The following is a 19,675-nucleotide window of genomic DNA, read 5'->3' on the forward strand; positions in this document are numbered from 1 at the left end:
AGAGAGGGAGAAAGAGAGCAGGATTCCCCTTGTAAGCCTGGGTGGAGTATAGGAGAGGTCAGATAGTATAAAAAAACACAAAACCTCAAGTTTCTCTACTGAAAGTCCCTCTCAAGGAATAGGATCTTAAATACAATAGGAATTTCCCATGATTTCTAGCATTTTTATCAGAAATATCTACAGTGATGCACGTTCTGGAATTGCTTTCCCACACCACTGACGGGCTGTCAGCCTGAAAACAGACCAGAACTAGAACTTTCTTGGAGTAATGAGAGCTGTTTTTATTTCACATACATATCCCATTTTTTTTTTCCCTCTGAATTCTCAATGCCTCATCTTCCCTTTTAGTCCCATTTCCCTGTAGTAGGGTGATGAAAAGTTACAGATCCAGTGGTTCTTGTGTATGCATAGATGTTTAATATCAGCAGAAGTGGGATGGCCAGTGTATGGGACAGCTGAATTAACCTCTTCCTCCAAGCTTTTTATTAATCTCTTTTTGTCAAGTATTAGAGGGACAGAAAGAGATCACCTTCAAAACTAAAATAATTGCAAACAGTTGATAACATTGCCAGACATTTAGGCCCAATTTCCAATACACTTAACACTTAGAGTTAAGCATAATTTTTCTCGCTATTTGCCACTTCAAGAGAAATCAGGCTCCGAAATTCATAGTTTTCTGTGTATCAGGAAAGAGGTCTCAGGAAAATGAGCATGTGCAGCTCAAGTTTTGGAACTGGTGACTCAGTCTGGCAGAATAAGGTGGGAAACTGAGAATGTCAAGAACCACAAAACTTCTTGTCTTTGATAATAACAAAATATAGTGAAAACTTGTGTTCTTAGTATTTTAAACCTTTCCCCAAAGCATACTTAATTGCTTATTTAGAAATCTTTGTATTATTTAAAGCTTTTTCAGTTTCAAAACTGTCAGCGTGTAAGACCTCTGTTTCGTGAAGTCTTATTTTTTAAAATTGGGTAACCAATCAGGAAAGAAAGCAAAGGAATGGTTTCACTTGCCAAAAGTGGGGGTTCAAAATATCCTAACTCATGTCACTGGCATTTTTAATAGTACTTGTGAATACAAAAGCAATAAAAGAAATAAATGAACATACATTGATGAAGAGATCAGTTGTGAATCTTAAAAATAAAATTTTGAAAGCATAATATTTATCAAGGTTTTGATTTTTCTGCTAGCTCTGCTCTTTGGCTACTTTACTTCATTCCAAATCACAGAATATTCAGGGCTGGAGATCAACAGTTCTGTCACCTGAAGTCATTCTGTATGATCCTCAGAGTTCCCTGAATTGGTACTCTTCAGAATACAAGCATTGGTGTCAGTATATGGCGTAACCCCATCTCAGAAAACAGGTGAGGTTTTGCTACTGGCTTCATGGCAGGGAAAGTTTTCATCTCTGACACCATGGGAGGATGGAGTTATAGTGGATATACATGTCTTCAGCTTTTGACTTCTTCGAATTGTGCTGTTACATAAAGAGGAAGCCAGTCTGAGAGCAACCTGTTCTCAAAAATCCCCTCAGATAAAGAGCAGAAGAAAGGATTGATGCAAGCATTTAGGCTGCACGCTGCCATCCCCAGAAAATATCCACCCACTCAATGGGTTTTCTGGCAATGGATCCATGCTCTCAAAAAGAAGCAAGTCATCCTGCACAAGTGTTACAGGAAATAAAGGAAGGCAAAACTGATCAGAGCGGAGAACCCAAGCTTGGTGAGTTTATTCCTAAGAAAATGCGAGAAGGGCTCCACTTAGCAGTCTCCTGCTGCTGCTGCAGTTACACCCAGGGAGAGATGGAGGGCTAGAGAGGTGTAGCTGGAGATCAAACAGACAGAACAAACATTTTTGTTGTCTGGAGATGTCTGAACAACCGGCACACCTCTCAGTGGTTCTCCATTTTCCATACGGAGATGTGAGCTCTATGGACAGGAGTCCTGTGAGCAGTGGCCAAGAGGGCATCTGCAGCTCCACTTAATCTGTCTCTGTTTTCTGTCCAAATGCAGAGGCATAAAGCACGATGTGTCCATTTTATCTGACAGATGTCTGCTCTCTGCACTGCAGCTAACACGAACATCCTGCAGTTGGTTGGATCATTATTGCCAGTTTTGAGAAGAGACTTCTGGTGGGACTGTATTTTTTAGGTGTTTGACATTTTACTGACAAATCTGATCAAAAGCATTAAAACCAACAGAAAAATTTCCTATCTACTATTTTGGATTGGCCCTGCCAGAACATCTCTAGACCCAACAGCATACTTTAAGAAGCAGTAAATGAATGTATTATTTGAAGAGTACATTGACCCTATATTATTTTCTTTTCCTGTACTCAATAATATCAATCCTTTTCCTCTACAGAGACTTAATTATATAGCTTCAGAATGACAGAAAATATTGTGCATTTGTTCATAAATAATTGGCATTTGTTTCAGAGCTAAATAACACACCATGATGACCCTCTAGGAAGTTGTAACTATTTTCTCCACAAACAAAACTGAAGTTACCTGGCTTGGCATTTGCCCCATCCTCACCATATGCATGAAGCAATCTGTCCTTGTGCCCAGGAGTGAGGCAAAATACCTTAAGGAGGCTGTATGAAGCCATCACTGATATGTGGAGGTTTGTGCAGGAGAATAGGGGGTGTCCTGCAAACAGGGAGGTGTCTGCTTTCTTGATTGATGTTTGAAGCAGAGTTTATCCTTGCATTGAAAGTGAAGCAAATGCTCCAAAACCTTCCTTTGCATTTGATTTCTTCCAGCTGCAAAAGTAGAGGGAAGCCTGCTTTTCCTTTCCATTGAATCAACCTCTTGGATACTTCATTTCAGTTCCTGTCTTAACTGCCAATAAAAAAAGTAGCCAATAAAAAAAAGTAGCCAATAACTTACTATTTTCACATGGATACCCAACAAAAGCATAATAAAGAGGCTCTGAGCAGTTTATAGCCGTACCATAACACACACAGAATCTCAGTGAACCTGCTCTCAGAGCATGAGACTTTCCTATTGATAAATCTTTGTTAAAAATTGCCTTATAATGGTATAGAAGGCTGTCTCACTAAAAAAAAAAAAAATAGAAAAAGGCAGAGGTATGGTGTATGGGAACTGCTGAATCACGGCCTGAACCTCTGATTGAGGGCTCTAAATGAATGAAGGCAATTCACCTGTGCTGCCAGAAGGGGTGGAGCCTGGCTCCATCTCTCCTAGGCCCATTTAAGGGACCAGTGGGAAAGGATCTCTTCTGGAGATCCCTCCTCTGGAGTTTTGCAGTGAGCATGGGATGTGGGTAAGCATTCTGTCTTTTCTCTTTTTGTTGTTATAACCTGCTTAGCCAAACTCTCTTGTTTATTTTGTAATTACAGCATCTTTATATTCATTGATTATACAGATGGAAAGTATGCTTTTCCCCAAGAAAACACTGTGCCGCACTTGACATCTGTCAATGTTTCTCTGGCCTGAACATACACACACCAGCTACCGAGGTGCTGACACGCCAGAAAGCATCATTAATAAAGGGTGGTTTGGTTCTTGGGTGAAATGCAGGGAATATTTCTTGAGAAATTCTGTTTCTTAGAATCATAGAATGGCTTGGGTTGGAAGGGACCTCAAGGATCATTTATCTCCAGCCCTCCTGCAACATGTAGGGCCAACAGCCTCCCCATTTAATACCAGCCCAGGCTGCCCAGGGCCCCATCCAACTTGGCCTTGAACACCTCCAGGCACGGGGCATCCACAACCTCTCTGGGCAGCTGTTCCTACACCTCACCACTCTCATAGTAAAGAACTTCCCCCTGATATCCCACCTAAATCTTCCATCCTTCAACTTAAAACCATTTTCCCTTGTCCTGCTATTTTCCTGCCCTTTCAAAGAGTTGACTCCCCTCCTGTTTACAGGTGCCCTTTAGGTACTGGAAGGCTGCAATGAAGTCACCCTGCAGCCTTCTCTATTTGAGAAAGAGAAGCCCATGTGTATGGGAACTGTTGCATCATGGCCTGAACCGCTGATTGATCACCTGGGGAAAGGACTGGGTCAGCCCTGGGAGCACAGGTGAAAGCAATTCAGCGTGTGTCTGGAAGGGGTGGAGCCTGGCTGCTCCTCTCTTAGACTCCATTCAAGGGCTGACTGGCACTGGGGAAGGAGCTCTGGTTGGAGATCCTTCCCTCATGGAGTTTTTCCCTACAAGCCTAGATCCTCAGAAATGGGTGAGCATTCCCTTTCTGTTTGCCATTTTGCTACTCCTGCCTTGCTTTTCCATTGCACTAATCCTTCTGACTGTAACACCATGAAAGAAAGTCTCTGCTAGCAGACGAGTGGAAGTGTTACCTGGCACATAGAATTCAGTGTTTAGTAGTATTGCCACTTCCTCAGAAGTCAAAAAGGCTGTCACAGCACAGTAGCAATCCTGTATGGAAGGGGAAAGCTGGAAATTCTTTTTGTTTGTAAAGCACTAGTATCTTAGTTACAGCAGTGTGAAGTCTTGACACCTCATGGTACTGAACTGCTGGTTCTGCTGATGGTCACATAATTGATTTCCATCACGTAGTGAGCTGTATTTATGCAAATCTCTTGACCCACTTTTACAGGCACGCATACATAAATAGAAACAGGTCCTTTATGTATTTACAGCTCTGTTTATAATTCTTGAACTTGTAGATCTAATTAACAGTTCCTTAGCTATTCTCCTGTTGAAAACAGGTATTTTTACTTTGATTGTCCCACCATTTCTTGTTTGGCCTTTAAACACAGCGGCTTCAGGCTGGTTGATTAAAGGCATCGCTCAGAGAAGTAACCCCATGATGTTTTACAGCAATTGCTCTGCCTTTGGACTATATGCAATCAGATCAGAGCCTGACACCAGGGCAAAAAAGAAAAGGATCATCCTAAAAAAGAGTAGTTTAATATCTTTATTACCACCTACAATGAATGGTTCTGATTAAATTACACAATATCTTGAAAAGCCAGCTGAGTTTGTATCTCTTTTATTCCTACTTAGGCTAGATAGATATGCAACACTTGACCACAGAGTTGCTGGGGTTTCTAGGCATTTTCAGCAGTGACTGTAGACCTACCATGTAGTGTTGCTAAGTAATAGCTGCAGGCCTTCAGGCCACAAGACAACAGCACTGCTTTGCTGAGGAGTTAAAAGAGGAATTACAAGGAGTTAGACACTTACTAATTGTTTTAGATTGACTCATTTCTGACTGAGAAAGCATAGTCACTAGTTGTTGCAAAGGGAGTTGTGCATATGCGTCTTCCAAAAATTGACATGGAGGCTGAATTTCACATCCTACTCAGCTCCCTGCACATTTCTCAGTACACATGCTTATGTAAAAAAAAAAAAAAAAAAACTTCCTGAGCTGCATCTGAATGATGTAAGTGTGGGGAAGAGAAAAATGATTATTTAAAACCAGAACAAGATTTAATTTAGCTATTCCTTTTCAAGGATTCCGGGACTAAGCTGCAGAGTGACGACCCTGGGCATGCGGGCAGACAGACAAGAACAGTAGCTAGGGCTCAGTGTCATTACAAATTAATTTAATTACCATATATCTTCTCAATTATTTGAAGCATCAATATGGTAATGATCACATATATTTTTTTTTTTTTTCCTTCTTTCCATCTGTTTAGGGAAGGAAGCATTTCACATCTAAGCAAGCCCTTTGGCAGGGCTGCATTTGCTCTCCCTTTATCCAACCTCTTTGCCAAACCACAGGTTGGTCCACCTAGTGACCTGTCATTCTATCTCCAACTCTGGTTACATCTGACATGGAATGTGGAGATTTCAAACTTTGGGTTACCTTGTGAATGGGGTTACATGTGTCATCATCCCCAGAAGTGTTCCAGAACTATAGAGATGAAGGTGATAGTCAACAGGCATGGTGAAGAGGGGCTGAAGTTGGACTTAGGGATGAGAGATCTTTTCCAAACTTAATGATTTTATGTTGATGTACTGTTTGTACTGTACCTGAAGGCTGAATCTTTTTACTATATCATGGCCTTCTAACATGAGAAACTTTCAAAGCTAAGTTCACTCATAAGCTATCATATACTCATTCCGTCACAGTTGATGTGCACTGCTTACAGTGCGTTTAGAATTTAGCACACGTTTCCCATGCTAAGTAGTTTCTTAAGGAAATGTAAGGCAACAAAATTACACAGTGTGGTCCTTGTTTCAGATGGTGGCCAGATGTAGGCTTTCTTACCAAGTTTCTTACTCAGGCTACTGAAATTACTACTGTAGGAAATCTGTATGCAGCACCCAAATATCCCACACGTTGAGCTGCAGAAATCTGTACAAATATCTTTCTCTGTGAGGCTCTCTGGGTGTTTCACTTAAAAGAATTCTTGGCATCTTCACAAACAAGTTGACAGCGTATTAAAAATAAACACTGCTTTATTTGCCAGGTTATTAAATGTACATATATAAGTTAGCTGAATGCAACGTTTTAAAAAAATTATTCCAACATTAGTGTATCGTATATACCAGCAACATACATAGCAGACAAATTCCACTCTGATTACATGACAGTATGAGTCAGAACAAGCAGTACACACAGAACAGTACAGAAGTCCATGGATTTTTCACTCTTTCCCACCGTCTCCAGCTGATAGTATTACATAAAAAAAACTAAAAATAATATCTTCTAGAAAAAAAACAGCATAGTGTTTTATAGTAGCACTCATTTTGCAGTCATTTGCTCAGATAATATCAACCTAATATATAAATACTAGATTTCAACTGAAAAAATAATAATCCCTGATTGTATGACACTTGAAAGGCCAATTTTATTTTTTCACTAATTCTAATGAAGCAATCTGCTGTAGCTTTACCTGCTGCAGTTCCAATGTGGAAGTAACATCCCTTTGGTCAAAGGACACTTCTAGATGTGTATTTTGGACATCTTGAAAGCCAATCTTTTAATGATAACTACATCCTCAAACTGACCAGACTATTTTTCTGTTATTGCCACTTTTCACACTTCAGGAAGCAGGTACTTGGACCATTATAATCCTTCTAAGTGTGCCAATGAGCTTTTGCCAAAACACTGCTGAATGACAAGCAAAGGCAAACTGTTACACAAACAGGCATAGGATTTTCTTTGTGACGTTTGCTCTTAATATGACACTTATTCTTGCCAACAGTTTTCTATTATACCATGAAGTAATGCTATGGATGTAAGGATAGATTCCTTCACTTGCATATATTTTAAAGAAGTAGGTCCCAGATCTTTTCATTTTTGCTGCAAAACATATTTCTATAGCAACAAATAGGAAGTGATGTCAAAAAACACATTTGGAAGAAGCAAGAAGTGGAGGCCAAGCATGAAATCAAATTCAGGGTCTTTGCGTGGGGCTTCTGCACCTCAGTGCTGTACCCTGAACTCAGGAATTTCCTTGTTGTTTTTAATCTTGCTTTTAAATGGCAAGAATCATTCACAAGACAGCTATTTTGTTGACAACTTTTCAAGTGCAATAACTTGAAAGGACACTTGATTTATTGTAGGACCTGAAGAAGCTAATGTTCCATATGTGGGAATCTAAAGCTGAATTTCCAACTTTTTTTCAGTTTCAGGCAGATGTGTATATTTTGCACTAAAGTATCGCTTTGCATCTCACCACTTTATTATTTGAAGCAACAGTTTGCTTTGCTAACAGGAGAAAAAAAACCATGAAATCTAAATTAAGCAGTTTAATTAACAGTACATATGTAAGAAGCAGCAAAGTGCTTGCAGTATATAAGTTCTGGTGTCACTTACATAATCATGGTGACTGGTATTTTTCTTTGGCTTACATATTAAGCAGCAGAACTAGCTTATTCATACATGCATTCCTGCAGTAAATCCATTATTTCAAATGTATCTGGATATGTAAGAACACAGTTCATCATTAACCTGAACTGCCAACATGCTTGATCTACTAAGCAAACTTACAGAATAAGCTGAATAACTTACAGAAATGGAGAGAAATGTACATCTGCTTCAACTCCTTGACTGGCAGCCAAACCATGCAATGTTTGCTCGAGGTAGGCACTTCTGTGTTAGATCTTTTGCTAGTAATTACAGTTCCACCCAAGACACCGATTACAACATTAAAGTTACTAGACAAAATTGGCTAGGTCTGCTGAAACAAAAAATGGAAACCGTAGGTTGTGGATCTTGTAAACAGTACATCATTGGCTGATATGGCATTCAAATCCAACTTTTTTTTTTTTGTATACTTGCAAGGAAGTATAACTATCAAAGTGCAAATGTGTTACAATCTCTCATCTCTCTAGCCAGTGTACTTGCACACGAGAGAACTCAACAGCCTGGTGCTAGCTGATCCAAGCATATAGGTATGGGCAGTTGGGCATGAATGGTTTGCATAGCACTAACAAAGACAAGTGTGCCAAGGCAGGCATTGTGTGGCTAACACTACAGGCATGTGTGCAGGTTCACAGTATCATGATGCCTGCAAGCACACTTTGGAAATGCTCGTTTCCACATAGTGATTGTTTTCACATCTTTTGCCAAATGCAAATAAACAAGGCACTAAGTGTGGAAGTGTTGATATGTTTTAAAAATACAGCAAAATGATAAAAATGCATAACTGCTTAAAATTATAAAACAAGGGCACGTTTGTAAACAGCTGGTAGCTCCTACACACAAGTAGTTATTTACCTACTTACAGATTCTATAACGTTGGTGAAAGGCCCCGTGACAGAACAAAAGAAATTCCCTCTTGTGGATTAAAAAGAAAAGCTCCTATGTATAAGGACAATAACAACGTAAACATAGAGTACTTGGCATCCCTAAAATCATCTGAATATGAATCCTGTTCTCTATACAATCACGTGGTTTGATCAATTAACATAGAGGCCCAACTCCCAACCTGCTGTGCTCTGAAGTCACGCTCCACAGTACACGGTACGGGCATGTGATTTTTAAGGCCTTAGTTGGCATTCACAAAGATGGGAAGAATCCAACCAAAGGAGCAGCTTGGCCCAAAACTTACGTCAAGCACGTTCTTCCAATGGCAAGTTTTGAGATGGAGAAATATATTAGCTGTATTTCTCCAAATCAGACATCTTTTAGAAAATTAATTAGATGATTCCACAGTATCTGTTTAAAGAGCAAACTCTATTGCAGGCGTAGCTTAATGAAAATAAATTACAGTGGGTATTTTTCCTTCATTAGTAAGTATTACCTGAATTCTGTGCCTTAAAATAATTCCAAATGGAATTAAACCGGTGTATCTTTAAAAACCTATTTCCTTCTAAAAAAAAGGGTACAGACGTTATAAGCCAGGAAGAAACACTTCAGAAAACACAGTGGATACAAAAATGCCCTAAAACCCTATCCCAGATCTTCCCTCAAGAGTGCTTTCTGCTTTTAAAGATTCACATCATAAGGTAATGCTCAGCATTTTCCACAGCAGAAGTCCTCTGGGATATCTTTCTCATTCAGCTGGGATACAGGGTAAGGGCTTGGTGCTAATGACTGTGATACCTTGTGGGTCCTTTTTGTTAAAATCCCTTGTATGGAGATTGGGTCCAAATTGTAGGATTACAGGATTACACTGATTATTTGAAGTGATGCATACATAGAGAACGGTGCCTAAGTCATGTCTTTAAATAGTTTTCACTAAACCTAAAATGCTCAGTATGACTGTTAAAGAAAAGTCTAAAATCTTTGGACCGAAAGCAAAGGGTTGAAGCTGTCCTACAGCTTTCAAGATGATGCATACTGAGCAAATCACAGATAAAGAAGCTAAAATGAGCTGAATCCCAAATAGTTGTTTTTTCAACTACATTGCTCTGGATAACTCCATTCTCCCTTCTGTGGCAATGAACTCCTTTTCTGTGGCTCGTTTATCACCTTGACATAGTCTCTCCTTCAGTTTTTCAAGTTCGTACTCATGCAGGATTTTCTGCGTCAAATATTTTTCACGTTTTATCTTGGCTTTCACATCTGCAGGTACATCAGGAATCATCCAAGCTACAAAGAATTTGACGATGAATACAACATGCTGCAAAATAAATAAACAAGGAAATAAATAAAACAAGGAAGCCACAGGAAATGAACTGAAGGAAGCAGCATAATGTAGAATAAACCAGTCCTCTTTTTGTTCTTAAGCAGAACACGTTTCATTTGGCTGTCCTAACTAACAATGTGCACCTGAGATGTGCCAAAAGATTAAAATGTTCCCTATTATATAAAAGCCTGAATCCCAAACCATTTATGAAGTAGGAAGCCCAGGAGGAAAACATCAGGGTCTGGATTTCTGCATCACTTTCTAATGCCAAGTGTTTCTTTAAAAAATTCCCAATGCTGTGCTGATAGCGATCTGCTGGGGGTAACTGATAACATACAATAGGAGAAGTGATAAGGATTACACTTCAAGTACACCCTTTTCCTTAGCAAGCTTTAAAACACCAGCTTCATGCTGCAGTGCTAGTTATCCAAATTACTGACTTAGCTAATTTTTAACCAATACACATCACCACAAAACACTTCCAGGATTTTGAATACAGATCAATTCTTGCAGTCTCCTCATCCATTGTTTTCACTGTTGGTATTATGCAGTTTAACTTCCTAGACTTGGAGTATCCATTTAGGACCTGGGTATTTGGTATGACTTGGGGAAGAGGCTATTTTATACTCTCAACAACTTTGTTTTTCTGTAACATTAGTAACTACCTAGAAAATCTATCAGGTGCTAACTTCAGAAGGGAATAACACAGGGAACATACCTCCATAATAATTATGAATGCCAGCTTGGCAGCAAGAATGTGCCAAAACTGCATCGTGTGTAAATATTTCCTCTCATGATCTGGAGGATACCGGTAGTCTCTGTACCTGTTGAATAGAAAAATGTGAAATGTCACATTCAGCCTGAGACAGACTACAAGCTCAGTGACACTTACAAGCAAATACAGCTGTCACTTAAGGAACCTTTTCATCTTGATTTAAACGGTCTGTTTCATTTTGCAGGAAAAGGTTGCCTTGCAATTTGTTTCAATCTTATGTTTGTTTAAACACTCTCACAGCCTCAGCTTATAAATGAGGATGTGTGAGAAGTGAAATTTCAGATACAGCTTACTTTTCCCTTCCAGGCAATAATCAAATAATGCAGGAGTGATGGAACTTACCACGCAATAATTGACAAATACAGAGTAAATGCAACAGATGTTGACAGATTGTGTATACTGAACAGATGCAGGGCTTAATGGAAGCACAGTCTCAATCAGGTGTTCTACGCTCACATGTGTAAGTAGGACAGACACCTGAGTCTTTAAAGCAAAAGCATCACAGAGCTCTAGCTTGATTTTTATATATTTTTTTTCTTCACCAAATCAAATATAAATGCTACTCAGGACTTCTCTGAACTTCTTCTCCAATTCTTCTAGAAGCCTCTAATACTTTGACTTTCAAGGCCATATCTCATTTCCACCATTGGAGTCTAATCCGCCCCTTTATCATACTTCCATGGTCACCAGAGCACTGCAGCCTAGAATCCTTAGAAAATTTTGGCCAAAGTTGCAACTTTAGGGACATAAATTTCAGAACATTGAAAATGATATTTAATTTCTAGTAAACTACGCAGAACTGTACTGGCTTTTTATGTTATAAAAGGCACAAAATATTTATTATTATACCAACACCAACCTGCATTGTTCAAAACCTTCTGGATTCTCTTTAGGCTTGTTTCTCTCAGGAAAATCTGAGATTTCAAATACTGACAAACTATTGTTTATGTATCCAGACATCGGCGAGTCTTCATTTTCAGAATAAGCATAGTAGTAAACTAAACGAGGAATCATATCTGATGTGAATGCAACAATAAAAGCCTGAAAATGAAATTGGAGAAGAAATTGAGCACAAAAATTTGTGAGGGGATCCATAAAGAGTTTCTGGTACTGTGACTGTTACATAGCCCAGGATCCACTAAAGTAAGGGTGAGTGCAGTTGTCCTGGAAAAGAACCTGCCTTTATCCTCTGCCGTAAGAACCAGCTAATTTTAAACGCTTGGTGAACAAAACATATGAATAGCTATTTTAAGAGGCAGCTAATCCTTTTCTCTAGAAGAGTACTTTGACTTCAAAAATCATTTTTCCCTTTCTTCTCATTTAAGAAATGCCAGCTACTGTATGCAATACAGGACAAATTCCTGGTACTTTCCCACCCCAAAGCAATAGCATTCTCTAACAGTGGAAAGGGAGATGCAGGTTTGAATTCATGTGAGAAAGGCTGAATGTGAATTCAGCGAGGGAACAGCTAAATTATTTGATGAAAGAAGGGGAGCCTTTTTCTCCAGCTGTATTTAAGAAGTCAACTATGGCTTTGCCTCTAAACCTGAGATACTTGAAATGCTCAGGTATTTTTACTAGTTTGGCAATAGCTGTGAGTAGTCTAGCTGCCTAAGACATCTACAGATCTGATACTGCTGAATATTCTGCATTAAAAAGAAGCAATTCTTGATCAGCAGCCTGCTTTACATTATACTTAATTTAAAATACTGACATACCATTTTGTTTCCAAGTACTCTGAGCCACTACTCCTACCACCACACTAAAGTTCAGACTGGCTTCTGCCATTTCAAAATGACAGAAGGTACAGACATGTGAAGGAAAGATTACAGTCCAGTGAAATAAGGATTGAAAGCTCCACATATCAGCAAATGGACAAGACAAAAGACTCAAATGGACCATATCTCCATAGGGTGACGTGATAAAGTGAATGGTGTCGATGAAGGAGATAAAGCATTAGCTGGCTTTTAAATCTGCACATTCTGAGCCTATAGAAGAGTGGAAGAGTTGGTTTGGCATGGTTAGCTTACTTACATTAGTGACAACAGACAAGATGGCCATTCCATTCAAGATTTCTTGCCACACTCCTATGCTATGTGCTTTTGCAGCCACGGGTCTTCTGTACTGAGTGGTTAACTTCCAGGAGTCTACTCGAATCTCCAAGATATTATTCATCAGAGCAAGAAGAGGAGCCAGGGGAAAGGATGCCACAAAGAGAGTAATGAATCCGAACTGAATGACTGTAAGCAAGAAAAGAAAATTGTCAAAATCTGTCTCTAGGAAAGTTCAACTTGCCACCTGCAGACAGCGAACTTCCATCGGGCTGCACAAGTCCTCTCCATTACCAAAATGAAACATCTCTTGCAGAATGTGACAGTCCTCACTGCAGACCTAATGCTGCCACTTTATTTTAAAGACAGGAAATGAAACACAACCTTTTGTCTGGTTTAAGCAGCAGATAGCAATAAATCCCAATACACCAACACACCCAGGTTTTGTAAACGAATTTAATATGCACATCCTGTTTACAGAACCTTTGGAAAAACTCTTTGTTGCTCGTGCTCCCCCTCCTGGTCTGCTGGGTTCAATCTCAGTTCACTCCTAAAACAAATGGATTCCCTCTGATGTGGTTCACAGATCTCACATCTGTAGCACACACCCTTGCAGCAGATTTGTCACTCATCCACCACTTTGAATTTCCACTGACATCAGCTTGCAAACGAGAACGGGATACAGACTGAGACAGCTGTTTGCAATGAGAACAATGCTCAGCATTCGAATGGGGGAAACAGTGTTTACAATGTTTCTGTGACGTCCCTCCCATTCAAAGATGTACAAGGCACCTTTTCATTTATTTATAACTGGGCTTACCTACTGAATCATTTAGACCTATTAACCCTCTCCTGTTTATTAGATTAAAGTGGTGCAATTAACCCTCAACAACTAGTTGAGATGCAGTCTTCTTGTGTCAGTGCAAAGTACCTTATCCTCATTCCAACTCCGTACTTTTAAAACTTACCCATTTCCAGATACTCATAGAAAAGGCCCAGGGCTCCAAACGTCTGCAGATCATGGTCCTGCTCCCAGCGACTATACAAATTCTCTGGATTACTTCTGGCTTTGCGGCGTCCCCACCAGTTACAAATCCAGCTGCATTTAGTTAGAAAAAGTTAAGAATGAGAAAAGCAAATCAAGCATTCCTTTCCCTAAGCGATCTCCTTGTTTCAATATGCTTTTACAAACATTTTCACAAAGAGAAGCAATCAAAAACTATCTACTATCTATACAGTTAATTTGCACACATTGTTCTTAGCTTCATCACACGCCAATGCTTGCTACCAATCCTTTCCTTACAACACAGGCATCACAGTGTAAGAGAACTTACGGTACAATGGCCTCTTGGATATTTCCCCAGATCTGTTTGCCAGCCATGACTATGGTGAGCTGAGTCGTCAATTCAATCAAACAGCCTGCAGGATCACACTGACAGACAGATTGGGGGATTAATGGGCATTAATAATGGACATTACCCAGACAAAATACGTTCTACAGCTGTATAAATTAAAGAAAGGAGAGAAGAAAAGGTCTTAAAAATTCTTAGGACGATAATTAAATCCTCACCTTGCCTGCCAGCTAAGATACAATTTTCAGCAAGGCTGTTTTAGAAAGGCATTAAATGCTCAGCATGCTTGATAGAGCAATAGAGCACATGTTCAAACATAATGATAACTGAAAGAGAGAGAAACTCAGAGATGCTTCAGACTGGTCACTTTGAGGAGGGAGCAGCAGGATCTGGGTGCAGCTGTTGTCCCACAGCCCCAACCAGGGGAATCTATGGTGCCTGAGCAGCTCTGAACACCAGGCCAACCCTGACCTAGCAAGCACCTGCATTTTCTGTTCATTTCCCTACACTGAGGACATTTAAATAACTGCCAATATTCAGTCTCTGTTGTTTGCGAAGAACACTATCTTCAAAATTTCAGCTCTTTATTGTGGCCTTCTTAAAAGTTTAGTAGTCAAATTGTATTAGGAGATGCTCTATCACTAACCACACTATTACTTCTTTGTACTTTGCCTAAAGTTCTTCCTTCACTACTGAGTTCCACATAACACTTCATTAAACGCTGTGTTTCATCTCTGTACAGCCAGCATAATTAGCAATGATGTATGAAAGAAGCAAAGCCTTACAGAGGTGCCTCTTACGAGATGGCTTCTGTGAAAAATCTAGCTATAAGTTAGCAGGGACCCCAAAAAACCAGCAGCCATTTCCATTTCTCACAGTATTTCTCAGTGTAGAGAACTACTTTTAAAACATATGGTGAGATCCACTGATAATTCAGGAGAAGTGGGGCCAAGAATAGCACTCAGATTTCTCACCCATGAGCCACATGGGTGAGACTCTCAGCCAGAGAGTCACAACTTTCCACTGCCAGGGTTTCCCTGACTACCAACAGCAGGAAGAGTACTTGGAAGCCTGCAGACCAGACCTGCAGCTGGAAATTTGTAACTCCAAAAGCTGAAAGGGATGAAGAGTTTAATTACTTTGTTATGAATTATGAATTCCACCTTTATCAAGAAATCCTACCTCTTCGTTTCGCCAGCGATTAAACATGTAGGTGTATGCACCTGGGTAACCAACAAACTTTCCTTTGAAGAAGGCCACATAGAAGCAGGATGAATAGTAGTTGACAAACTGGAACAGAAACATTTTCATAGTGAGCCTGTTCTCATACTCCATGTGAGTTCTGGGAATCTCTGTGAAATGAGAAAACAGGAACTTTATTTTCCTTCATTCTCTTAAGGGGATACAGTTTCCATAAATTGTCATCACCCACAATGCCCCTACATCCCAAAGAAAATGAACACAAAATCAAAAATACTCTCCAAATTCACTTCAGCAGTTGGAGCTCCTCTTCTGAGGCATCCTGCTCTTACTTTACAAGGCACTGGTCTGAGTAGGCAAGCAAGTGGAATTCATTCTTGAACCCATTCTTGAACCCATTCTTGAATTCCATTGCCTTCTTCACACTATCTAATATCATTTGTTTTACCCCCAAATCTCTTATATTAAAAATAGGACATCTCAACCAGCAACTAGTATTCTTGAATATGAAAATTCTAATGTTGACAATGGGCAGGATAAGCAATATTTTTGCTTTGTTGCAGAGAATGATGCTAGTGCTATTTTTGCAATGTTCTGCATACGTGCAGCTTAAATTGACATCAGCTCAAACTGGACAGGCCCAGTGCCTCTTAAATGAGAAATTGAGAGTGGGGAAGAATGGGGTAGGATACAGGCTGCCTGGGGAAGTGGGAGAGTCCCCATCTTAGGAGCTATTCCAAAGATGCATGGACATGGCACTAACAGACATGATGTAGTGATAGAACTCCATAGCAGGGGTTGATGGCTGGACTTGATGACTTTGAAGGTCTTTTCCAACCTGATCTTCGTGGCAGTTGACATCACTTAAACCTTTGCTTAAGGTTTGCCTACTTCCATGATGACATTTTCCATCATGTTTACCTTCTTAAGGTAGCAGGCAGCCCATATTATTAATAACATACCCTGTTAATTAACAGCTGAATACAACTAATTCAGGCTAGAAGAAAGGAGAAGAAAGTAAACCACAAAAATTCAAGTTCCCCTTCAGGAAAATATGTTGACCTCACCAGCCCAGTGCTAAAGTCATCTCACATCTGAGTACTGTCATGTTGACTAAGTTTGTGGTTTAAATTTGTGTGATTCAAGAACAGAAGGCATTTACTTGAAATCTGACATCAGCGTTCTATAGAGCAGGCAGTGCTCAGAAAGATGTTTCAGGGACACAAGCCACAACTCTAAGCCTCTGCCAGCTGCATTCCATAGGGCTGCCACGGGAGGGCAGCAGTCCCACAGAAGTAAATGAATTCCTTTCTCTCTTAACTCATAACTACAGGCAGCGCTCACTTAAGAAATTCATCCGCCTCGCTTCCAAGCAGCAAAATAACGTAACTGAGCCTTCATGATCATAATTCGTGCCTTTTGAGAAAGAAAGACCAACATCTATGACTTGTTCTGTCTTTTCTTGGTCTAATCTGGTCAAGTGAGGTATTCAACACACATCTGACACAAGAACTTCTGTACAATTAATTAAGTTAAGCTTCTATAACACACACCTTCCAATTCTTCCTTCTTCTTGTAAAACCTCAAAATGCAAAAATAATCACCCAACTGTTTTTATGGCAGTGGTAGGGACTACAATCATCACCTAATAATTTTCAGCTTCCTAAAAACTCAATGCATAATGGTTTTTAATTATTTTAATTATGTTCAGAACTGCAATTGACTCCGTCAGGCTAGTTTTTAGTACCTGCAAATGCAGCACTATGAGAAAGAAGCTTACAATAGCTACTGAAATGCAGGGAAAATATTTAACATGGCCATGGATACCGAATAAAGTTGCAAACAATAAATTACTCTATTTTCAACATGTTCTACCTCCAGCCATTCCTTCTGAGTTCTGACTTCATTTACACTGCTTACCCATATCAGTGATCCAGATAGCTATTTTCTCATATATGAAATTCAGTATCATGATGATGACAAAATTGAGGCAAGAAGCTGTGACTGAAGTTGCCAGCTGAGGGGTCAGTAATCCACTGATGGGCTGCAGAGTCTGAGTATTTTCCATGAGGCTGGCGAAGGCAGCGTATACAGCAAGGCGATACACGATCACAGCTATCATGCTAGCTATGATCAGAGACACCTAAGGAAAGGACAGATTTCAGACACACAGTTCAGTATAGCTACAACACATGCATCTTTTGAAATAAGGTCAGCATCATGCTTTATGAGTTTTATGAATTTTGTGAGAAATTCAATTCTTTATGAGTTCAGCAGCACTGAAATGCAAAGTACACAAATAATTTGTTATACTAGATACATTAAAGCCACTAAAATTACTTTGTAAGCAGAAGACAAGTGAAATTGTGCAGAAGGATACAGACTCAGAAATGGAAATGGGTAAGACAAGTTAGATTATACTGTCCACCCTGAAATTCACTCTGTGGATATTTCTATACTTCACAGTAGTGAATAATAATATTTAATTTATATACCTTTGCTGCACAATTTTTTCACTATAGCATGTAAGCCAGAGAAGTTATCCCTATAAGATCTCTTCAAATTACTACTTATTGATGGATTTCCAATGTTTCGTTTCTTTTCCTTCTGAATTGAAATGCATTTTGCATGACAGCAGGAAATCAGCAGAACAGTAACAGGTGGCAAGCTACCACGCTAGTATGTGTTAATACCATAATTAGTGATGATCAGCAATTGTGATAGATGTTAACGTGATGATTCAAAAATGATGCTCACCCAGAACAACACTGTAGTTCCTGAGATGCAGAACCGCACAGCCTGGCTAGTTAGAGGCAAATAAGGCTCCATTTCCTGAAACAGTCAAGCAAGCACAGCATAGTTCACAAATCTATCATCTTATTCTAACTTCAAGCAGCACACAGAGCTCTCAACAGCTGTGTGAAAGTAACCACATCCAAGGAAAACTGCTCAGAACCACTGTCTCTCTAAAGGAGTAGATAGGATAGGATTTTGAAATTTGGAGCAGAAAATTAACAATAAAAACCATCAGGACAGAAGTGGCCATAACAATGCTAAGAGTAAAGATGGTACCTGGAAAGAATGGTTAAACCTTTGCAAAATATCAATTAGATGAAGGAAAAAGACCAACAAGAGGATAGAACCATTACTATAATGCTAGGTAAGCTGTCGTAGAGTGCTAAGGTCAGAACTGGACTAAAGTTTAGGAAATTATTGTCAAGGTTTCACAAAACAATCATTTACTTGGATGTACCATGTTTTTCCACACAGCCAGAAATCATTCTCCCCCACTCCTTCAATTTTAGAATTGAAGAAATGGCTACACTCATTAGTTGCCCATCTCTGCCGCAGCATCAGGCAGCTAGGTCTTACCCAAAAGAGTATTCCCACATAGCACAAGAACAGCTTTCCATGTTGGTGTAAAGGTCTCTCTCTCTCAATCAATTCTAATTCCTAGAATACCACATCGCATGTATTAAGAAATGCTCATTTAAAAATTAATGCCAATGGAATACAATCTAGTAGCAAGTAATCTGAATTTGATAAATCTTCAGGCCAGGGCACTGTGGCATATTTCTGCCCCTCTTGGACAAAGAAACCCTGGTTACTGCAGGCCAGCACAATATTAAGCATGCCATCATAATGATTCTGCTATAATCAGCAAAAGCAGACTTCACTTATGTTCTAGTTGAACTGTTCAGCACCGTGAGGATGATGCCAATACTATTTTAACAGCAAATGAGGTGTTAATTAAAGCCTGAAGATGGCTAATTTCTATTTCAGTGCACCTAGTACCTTGAATCATGGCCAGGAATAATCATAGAATCATAGAACGGCCTGGGCTGAAAAGGACCACAATGATCATCCAGTTCCAACCTCCTGCTATGTGCAGGGTCGCCAACCACCAGACCAGGCTGCCCCGAGCCACAGCCAGCCTGGCCTTGAATGCATCAGGGATGGGGCATCCACAGCCTCCTTGGGCAACCTGTTCCAGTCTGTCACCACCCTCTGTGTGAAAAACTTCCTCCTAATATCTAACCTAAGCCTCCCCTGTCTCAGTTTAAGACCATTCCCCCTTGTCCTCTCACTATTCACCCTCTTAAACAGCCATTCCCCCTCCTGTCTATACTCTCCCTTCAAGTACTGGAAGACTGCAATGAAGTCTCCCCAGAGCCTTCTCTTCTCCAAGCTAAACAATGAAGAAATGGTTTTGTAACTGAAGCAAAGCTAGCTTTGGGATGCAAGAAACTGAGTGACCTGTATCTATATCATCTTACCCA

General features: G+C 39.8%; 1 protein-coding gene across 14 annotated transcripts in view; it reads right to left on the minus strand.

The window, feature by feature from the left end:
* Window positions 1-6,379: 6,379 nt before the first annotated feature.
* ANO5 (anoctamin 5) overlaps window positions 6,380-19,675 on the minus strand; it is a 50,259-nt gene continuing 36,963 nt past the window's right edge. For all 14 annotated transcript variants that reach the window (XM_019615255.2, XM_019615252.2, XM_019615251.2 and 11 more), the window contains 9 exons: window positions 18,153-18,227; window positions 17,316-17,538; window positions 15,378-15,547; window positions 14,178-14,275; window positions 13,812-13,942; window positions 12,827-13,032; window positions 11,652-11,833; window positions 10,736-10,841; window positions 6,380-10,011 (listed from right to left, as the gene is read on the minus strand). In XM_019615255.2, the coding sequence (XP_019470800.1) occupies window positions 9,790-10,011; window positions 10,736-10,841; window positions 11,652-11,833; window positions 12,827-13,032; window positions 13,812-13,942; window positions 14,178-14,275; window positions 15,378-15,547; window positions 17,316-17,538; window positions 18,153-18,227 (1,413 nt within the window). In that variant the 3' untranslated portion in view covers window positions 6,380-9,789. The remainder of the gene's footprint in view (window positions 10,012-10,735; window positions 10,842-11,651; window positions 11,834-12,826; window positions 13,033-13,811; window positions 13,943-14,177; window positions 14,276-15,377; window positions 15,548-17,315; window positions 17,539-18,152; window positions 18,228-19,675) is intronic.

This window comes from Meleagris gallopavo, chromosome 5 (assembly GCF_905368555.1).
Source record: "Meleagris gallopavo chromosome 5, MGAL_WU_HG_1.1, whole genome shotgun sequence".
Lineage (NCBI taxonomy): Eukaryota > Metazoa > Chordata > Aves > Galliformes > Phasianidae > Meleagris > Meleagris gallopavo.